Genomic DNA, 8,861 nt, shown 5'->3' with positions numbered 1-8,861 from the left:
TTTGGAGTTTTCTCTCTCTAAACATTAACTTTCCCTCTCATAAAAACAACAACGAAATAACTTCAAACCTAAAAAGTTGAAGAATTAAAGTTGTTTAAAATATCATTTAGCTTTTGAAAATTTTCATTTTGAGGTCATTATCAGCCAAGTTCTGACAACGTGAACCCAAATGCAAAATTTTGCAAACCACGGGGTTGCGTTGCAAAAAAATAATACCTATGCAAATCGGCGAAACCACATGGCATCTACTTGTAATTAATCCTAATTTAAATGAATAAAAAGACTAAATCTGTTGAACAGAATAGAATCCAAAAACTTTATAATGTATTATTGAAAATACGAAAACTACACAACGTGTTAAATAAAAATGTAAAACTAATTTACCCAAAAAATAAAATAACAACGGTATAATTAATTCCATGCGTAGAAGAATTAGTTTCTAAATTCTACCCCATTCCTTTTATATACTACCTCTTTTATCAAATGAAAACTCCTTTGGCACCATGTCAATTTCATGTTGGGTGCCAACCGGTTCCACGGTTTGTGCGACTTGGCTCGGACCACTCGGACCAACAGACTCATTGTCATCTCTATCATATTTTACTTTACCTAATTCAATTTGTTGTTTTTGGTTACGATTACTATCGTTGTAATTCGGATTATGTGATGAAGAACCGATTGTGTGATTATGGTGTGATAGTGTTGGAGAGTCAGTTTCCCAACCGGGCCGTATAGGAGAATCAATTTCACTCTGATAATGGCGGAGAAGGTGCACCGGAGATGTATGATGAGAGGGTGTGGCTGGTCTACTAGAAAAAGGGGTCACATACCCTTTGCTTTGTTTAATGTGTTTCTTAGCTGTTTGGTGCCAATTTCTTAGAGCCACAGCTACTCTCTCGTTAAATATGGTTGGCTTCATTGATGAACCCATCTGTAAATATATAAGGTACATAAATTGATATATATTCTCTTAATTTTAAAGTAAAATAACGTGAAGGAGATTTTTTTTTTTAAAAGAGTAAGCTTTAAATTTGCTTCTAACATTTAAAAAAAAATACAAATATCCCGATAATGTAAGGAATGGTAAAACTATATCTTCAATGTTTTCTACGTGCAATAATTTTGGGCACAACCAGAAATAATTTTTGGTTGTTTGGAGTGGGAAAAATAGTTCCAATTATGTATTAAACTTACATTTTTTACCCATATTTTGGCCTATGTTGAGGTAAGAAAAAAAATACTACTCTTCTGTTAAAGGTTGTAATTTATCGGTTTTGATCACATGGATCTTAATGACCATGCAATATTTGGTCATTCGACGTTACATCTAGGTTTATTAGAATCATAAAGTGCAGATTTGAAGCATCCTAACGGTGAATGACCAAATTCATTTGATCATTAAGACCCATGTGAATATTCTTATACACCGCAGATAAAAACATAAGGGTAAACAAGGCAGAACCTTCTATAAAGAGTGATTCCTAACACGTAATCCCGTACTCATCTACCTTTGCTTCTGAGCTCATATAAGAGCTGTGTCTTATAGGTTTGTTACTTAGATCTAAAATTTCTCTATGTATTATTATCTAGACTGAGTTTGAAATATTAAAGATATAACTTTACCATTTTTTATACACATTAATCAAGAGTAAACTACACTAATGATAACTTTGGTATCTAAGATTACATTTTGTCTCAAAAATATATCTGAAGTAACGATGATTGGACAATTTAGTATATTTTACCGGTTAATGACTGGTCAATGAATTAATTACATCAATGGTACCTAAACTTTATCATAATTCACACTTCGACACCTAAATTTTATTTATCCTAAAAACATAACACAAGTAAAGGTGACTAAAAAATTTAGTTCATTTGATCGGTTCGTGACCGGATAACTTGAACTAAACATTGGGACTCACCATACACTCAATCAATATAAAATTACAATTATTGTAATTTTATGTTAATTGAGTTATGATGAGTCTCAATTTTTAATTTAAAATGATCAAACTCGAGTTGACGATCACTGATCGGTCAAATGTGCTAAAATGTTAAGTCATCTTTACTTGAGATGTATTTTTTGGACAAAATGAAATCTAGCTACCAAAGTGTGAATTATGGTATAGTTCAGGTATTATCAGTGTAATTTACTCATCAAAATCGCATTGACCGGCCATTAACCGGTAAAATATACTAAATTATTCGGTCATTGTCACTTCAGGTATATTTTTGAGACAAAATATAATTTAGATACCAAAGTGTGAATTAGGGTAAAGTTCAGATACTATTAGTGTAATTTACTCCATTAATCAAGAGTTTAATATGTTTGAAATAAAAATATATTTTTGACTTTATATCACCTGTGTTACAAGGGCATAAAGAGGTAGTGTGACGTAACTGCATAGAATTTGTATAATTACCCTGAGACCATATCACCAAAACTTAAATTAAAAATAACAAGATAATTGATTCACTAATGTGTCCAAAACAGAGGAAATTACAATTTTACCCCATTGAAACTCTGATAATTATGTCCTCCAAATGTTCGTGGAAACAAGATTTTATCCCAAATTCTTTCTACGATAACCAAAAGAAAGGAATTAGTTAACATGAATGCCAAAACAACAATACTTTGATAAAGGGTCATTTAGTCATTTACTTTTTTTTGCTTTAAAATCAACTATTAATTTAACTTTTCAATTTCACAATATTTAACGTTTTCTCAAAAAAAAATCACAATATTTATCATATCAGTTCATGTGTTACATCAAAATTGATGTGGACCAAAGTCATTTTTGAACTAATTTAATAAGAAATGGACTAACTAATTAAGTTTATACTCTTTTTTTAGTTAAATTGATCCTGTAAGTTAGATATAAAATCAATCTAATCCTTTATTAGAAAATATTTACATCTATCATCACATAATTCATTTATTACGTACCCAACTCCACGCGAAGAAAGCAAGCTGAAAAGCATTCTGCAATTGTCAAATTAAAATCAATTAAGTTAGAATGATATAATGAAATTTCGTACAATGTTCAAGACGAAATTGGTTCCAAACCACTCAAATGGTGACCCGTTAATACGTCACCTTTTAAATGATCTAATATCAATAGATTCTATCGCACCATTGTAAAATTTTCGAAAATAATACCTGAAAGAGAACAAAATTGATGAGGTAAAGGATAAGACGAGGACGGTTGAACCAAAAGAGATGATCGCCAGGCTGAACCACAGGCACTCCTTTTACTATCTCTCCTCTCTCTTGTATTCTAATTGCCATTTTTGTTATTACCACTTGTAGTTTTGTACCCACCAGTAGAATTATCTGTCCATTCCATACATTTTTCCACTGTTAGATTCAGTCTCAGAACTAATTTTTTTACTACTAAAGGTGTAAAAATATAAACACGGCTTAAATAAATTTTTTTTTTCAACTCACACTAAACATATAAACCAAAATGGTCGTTTTAGCCTGGATTGAAAAAAAAAACTAAACATCTCGAAATAAGCCCTTTCAGAGGTGATTTCCGACAGTCAGGGTGCAACGACACTCCTTACCCGTTATGGTTAGATCCATTTATTTACCAATGTATTTAATTAACTACTCATACTTACAATCAATGGAATAAATGGCAGCCATAGATAAGAATACCATCCTGTACATAAAAATTCAATGTCATGTAACAAAAAAAAAAAAAAAGTCAATGTCCACGTACAACTTCATTAATCATTCAACAATTGATAAAAATTGAAATTCCTAAATCATGTTAGCAAATTGGAATTTAAGTCTTATACTATATGATCATAAGCTATCAAATTAAATTTATAAATGCAATATCCCCAATTAAATTAAATTAAATTGAATTGTTTGAAATATAAAATGTGAACTCACCATGGGTGTTGAAGAGTAAGAAAAGAACAGCAAAGAACCATATTGGTGGGCTGGAAATTGAGTCAAAAAAAAATTGAATTTCAGATCCAGTATTAAAAAAATTAGCATAAGAATAATATGTGCAGACTAAAATATTTATGTAGTCAAGTCAAAAATTAATAAGAAAATTATTAATATATGGACTAACCTTATTCCGACAACAACCTTGAAATCCTCCTCCAATGATCTATTGATATATTTTTGGAAATCAAATTTTATATGGCTTTGAGGGGCCAAATGGGCCTAATTAAACACAAGTATCAATTAATTAATCCATGAAAATATTTAAATTACAGTATCTGGAAAATTATAATTATAAAGTTTAAAAAGTATATTTGAAATTACCATGATAAAACCATGTCTCAAGGTTAAATAATCAACTTTAGGAACCGACCTCACAAATTGCCTGAAGAAACAAACCTGCAATGGTAAATTGTAAATTAATTATTTAGAAAACATTATTTTTTTTTTTTTGAATCAGAAAACATTATTTAAGTGTCTAAAAACTTTTTAATTAGGATTTGATTCAATTATGATAAGGTCACTATTTATATTTTCAGTCAAAGAAGGTGACCATTTACATCATTATAAGAAATTAAAATTGTGCATATTTTTTTTTGAGAAAATTTTGCATTTTTTACGGTCAAAATGCAAAAAATATCCATAAATGTGTACAGTCAGACCAATTTTGCATCTAACGTTTAAAATGGTGCAAGTTTACCCATAAAGTTGACAATTAAAATCAATTTTACACTGGTTTTAAAAAAAGTAATTTTACACTTTAACGTTAGCAAGTTAGGTTAACTTCATACATCATTATAGAGAATAAATTATTTTGTTCCTTATTCTGCACAAATTGCATATTAGTTGATTCTAAAAAAACATACTTTTTTTTTGGTGATTTGATAATAAAATTAGAGATTAATATTTTAAATCTAGTGGGATATTTGAATTTCTTTTGTCCAACTCATTCAAAATACATTGTTTCCTAATCCATGTGATAAAATCTTTAAAAATATATTTTTTAAATATGGAGATTGGTGGTACTATTTTACAAATTCAATTAAAGTATGAAAATAAACACATAATTTGACTAAATTAAAGGGTAAAGTTCAAATAAAACCCCTGTGATTTCACTAATTTTCAGATAAAGGACTGTGGTTTACTTTTTGTCAAAACGATGACTGAGGTTTTCAAATTTAGCAAAATAAGGACTTTTCCGATTTATACTATTAAAATCACCCTTGACGACTTCAAAAATGACATATTTTAAAAACTACTAATATTCTAACCAACTTTAATTCTTCAACTTTTTTATTTCGAGATTATTTAGATGATATTTGGTAAAAAGAGAGAAAGTTAATGTTTAGAGAGAAAAAGTTCCAAAAAAGATGATTTTCTAAAATCTAAAATGTAGTTCCATAAAAAAATATGGCATTGAACAACTTTAATTCTTGAAAATTTTCATTTTCAGGTCGTTAAAGATAGTTTTAATAGCATTATTAAAAGTGTGAAACCTCAATCCTCGTTTTGACAAAAAGTAAATCATAGTCCTTTATCTGAAAATCAGTGAAACTTGTAGTTAACTTTACCCTAAATTAAATGCCAGTATAAAATCAGTTAAATAGAAGAGAGAGATGTGAAAAGAAAAGGTCAAAGAATCTAAACTCAACCCAGTAAAGTCAAGTGCCCAAAATAGATGTTTCAATATGATTAGCTAATACATTGAAATAGATTTTGCTTCCAAATTCTGGATGGCGATGTACCGTCGTTTTCTAGACTCTTAAGACCGTTAGCTTCTTTCTCTTTGTCATAACGGCAACGAAAACGACTGTTATTTATTACTGGTCCACACATTATATCTTATGCTTTATTTTTAGCCTTATTTACATCAATAAACCCCCTCACTAAGTTTGGTAAAACACTTCAGGCTACCTACCTGAATATCTTTTTTTTTTATTAAACCTGAATATCATAATTAAATTTAAAATTATAATTAAATCAGGTTATCAAATTTAATTTTGAATATATCATATATAATAAAATAAAGTATGTTTTTACTTTTAATTTAAAAACTCTAAATTTAAATTCATAAATCCTAAATCCTAAAATACATCTAGATCCACGGTTCATAAACTCTAATTCTTAAAATAGATTAAAAGTAATGATTTTATTAGTTTGATATAATTCAAAATTATAACTTGACATGATTGTAAATAGATTTTTAAAAGTGAATTATATGTAAATTTCCCAAAACTTTGTCCTTCTAAGTTAGAAGAGAGATTTTAAATAAATTGAAATTTATATCACTGTAACTAAGTAGAAAAGCGAATATATTATTGCAAACAAGTTTAAAGCACTTATATGTCATGATAAACAAATTCATATGATAAATAGATAACTTTAAGCAAGTTCAATGGGTTTACGAGATATTTCATAAGTTCAGGACCAAGTTAAAGAGCCCTTGATATATTAAGCTTTATTTTTATTATTTACGAGGAAAATACGATGAATAATTAAATTGTGAAAAATGCAAAAGAAAAAAATTGTATCCCAAAGAAGGAAATTTTATTTTTTACTTTTTTACGGCTTAATATATTATTTTCCTTTTTGAATTTATCTAAAAAACTTGATTGATCTCTTGAACTTTCAAAGTATCTCGATAGATCCCTGAACTTACATAAAATATTCAGTTAGCTTCCTGAACTTGCGAAATGTAATCAATTAATCACTCGGCTGTAATAAAGTAAGTTGCATGCGGAATATATTTTGCATGCGCCTTAGAATGTTATTATATAGTTCACAAAGTAGATTAAAAATAAAGTTCTTATTTGCTCAACAGTAAAACTTATCTTCTCTAATATTAGAATCGCTTATTCCGACCTTAGTCATTTTACTTTTTTAAGACGCGTGCAATACATATTCTGTATTTAACTTTTTTTTTTTTACAAATGAGTGATTAATTGATTACATTTTATGTAAGTTCAAAAGGCTAACTGGATATTATATGCAAGTTCATGGGATTATCGAGACACGTTAAAAATTTAGGGGACCAATCAATATTTTTGGACAAATTCAGAGGGCAATGATATATTAAATTTTTTTTTTTTTTACAATTTTAAGCTGTTAATTAATATCTTAGAAATTCACTGATTACGTTTCAAATTTTGAAAAGATTAACCACTAAAATAATTAAAAATTTCTCAAAAAAGTAAATTTAAAACTCAGTTTCTTTGAATGAGAGATAAAGAAAGAGGTGGGTAATTCTTACTATCCAAATAAGAAGAGGTGTTTTGGTCCAAAAGCTCAAGTGTCTCCTTCCAAATGATGTTTCTCTCGCAAATCTAAACCTTTCTGGGTCTGTAAGTTATTAATTAATAGAAATTAATCATCAATTTATTGAGTATATATAACTTAAATGCAAAATAAAGAAATACAAATTACGTATATACTATATATTGGAGTAACTTACCGTGTGAGAACTGATACTCCACCGTTTTTGTTTCCTTTTCCCATGTTTTCCATCTTCTCATCTATATATTCAATTTCAAATTAAATCATCTAATGAAAATTACTTACTACTTTCAAAAAGAGTGTTACTACTTATCTATTATAAAATTGAGAATTTTTTTTGGAAAGAAATAATTTAGGTAAGGGTAGGTCTTTCCACTCTCAAGATCAGAGCAAATCACATACCTCGATAAAGGTTTAGAGTTGAATTTACAGATTACCTACCAACGACGACTAAATTTTGAAAATAATAGTATATAATTGAATGCTTGTATTTGAATACCTTAGCTCTGCCCAAAGCCATTGTGAGAACGCAATAAAGCACGTGAAAAACAGCTAACACGAATATGAAAATATGTAGCTGATGGATACCATCTGAAGATATAAATGGAACTTTACCCTGCATAAATAAAACATTTCCATTATAATATCATAGAACATTATTTCCAATTACGTGTTCCATATTGTCAATGTACATACATACCTCACCACATTCACTGGTCGTCACTTCCGCCAGAAGACGCCGGAAACTTCCGCCGGAATCCTTTATGATGAGAAGTTTCCTCCTGTTTTCGTAGTCTGTGAGCTGAATCAAAGTTTGCTCTCGCTTCTTGCTGCAAGGGTGCCATGTTGAACCAAGTTTTTCCGATATGCAAATGTTTGAAATCGGACCTTGTCCTACTGTTAACAGCAATGATATAAATCCTAATAGCATAAGCTCTGCAATCAACAATAAACAAACAAGATCAAAATAATTTAATTAATTTGATAACAAAATTATGAAAACTGTGTAAAATAATGTTGAATTGCCTGATTTGATCTTCTCAAGAGATTCATAGAGAGCTCGTTTGTGTTTCTTCTTTAACCACTGAAAATTCAAGGTGGAATTAAATTTTTGATCAAATACTAAAAGAAAAATGATCATTTGAAATATAATAAAGAGTAATTATTATATTATATGGTTTTATTACCTTTCCGATGAGATGAATAATGAATTCGATGATAATGGAAATCAAAACGAGAACGAAACAAACAACGGCGACTGCCCAAGTAGGAGTTAGCTCTAAAGATCTTCCTCCTCCACCACCTCCGGCCATGGATAAGATCTTGCTGGCTCCTCCTTCTTTCAATTTTATTTTCAGAGAGAGCAGAAGAAGTATGGAATTATGAAAACAAGTTAGAATAGTTAAGTGAGAGAAATATATATAGAAGATGCAAGAATGTCAACAAGGAAATAAATATCCGTAAATGAGTATATATAATTTAAAGGCTTAATACTACCGTATGAACTTGTCCAAAAAGCTTGATTGGCCTATGAATTTTTAAAATTTCTCGACAGCCCCATGAACTTACATAAAATGTTCAGTTAGCCCACTGAACTTGCACAAAATGTAATCAATTGTTCACT

At 29.2% G+C, this 8,861-nt stretch overlaps 1 protein-coding gene across 1 annotated transcript; it reads right to left on the bottom strand.

Annotated features, from left to right (window-relative positions):
- Positions 1-310: 310 nt before the first annotated feature.
- On the bottom strand, positions 311-8,638 carry LOC136222940 (MLO-like protein 6). The gene is made up of 15 exons (XM_066010636.1): positions 8,425-8,638; positions 8,264-8,321; positions 7,938-8,173; positions 7,737-7,853; positions 7,416-7,476; positions 7,215-7,303; positions 4,289-4,363; positions 4,092-4,186; positions 3,905-3,954; positions 3,628-3,668; positions 3,164-3,337; positions 2,951-2,986; positions 2,516-2,583; positions 2,367-2,427; positions 311-931 (listed from the first exon to the last, which is right to left on the bottom strand). Exons 1-15 carry the CDS (start codon positions 8,548-8,550, stop codon positions 461-463), a joined length of 1,758 nt encoding a protein of 585 aa, XP_065866708.1. The 5' UTR covers positions 8,551-8,638; the 3' UTR covers positions 311-460.
- Between the last annotated feature and the right edge of the window lie 223 nt (positions 8,639-8,861).

The sequence above is a fragment of the Euphorbia lathyris genome, chromosome 3 (genome assembly GCF_963576675.1).
Source record: "Euphorbia lathyris chromosome 3, ddEupLath1.1, whole genome shotgun sequence".
Classification (NCBI taxonomy): Eukaryota; Viridiplantae; Streptophyta; class Magnoliopsida; order Malpighiales; family Euphorbiaceae; genus Euphorbia; species Euphorbia lathyris.
Note: the sequence above shows the minus strand (reverse complement) of the source record. Positions and strands in the feature narration are given on the sequence as shown.

Excerpts from the sequence above, each read along its gene's own strand:
- LOC136222940 (XM_066010636.1), bottom strand. The coding sequence starts at position 8,550 with ATGGCCGGAGGTGGTGGAGGAGGAAGATCTTTAGAGCTAACTCCTACT. Across the intron at positions 7,854-7,937 it reads CGACCAGTGAATGTGGTGAG|GGTAAAGTTCCATTTATATC; the intron begins GTATGTATGTAC and ends TTATTTATGCAG. Across the intron at positions 932-2,366 it reads TTTATGCCCTTGTAACACAG|ATGGGTTCATCAATGAAGCC; the intron begins GTGATATAAAGT and ends ATATATTTACAG.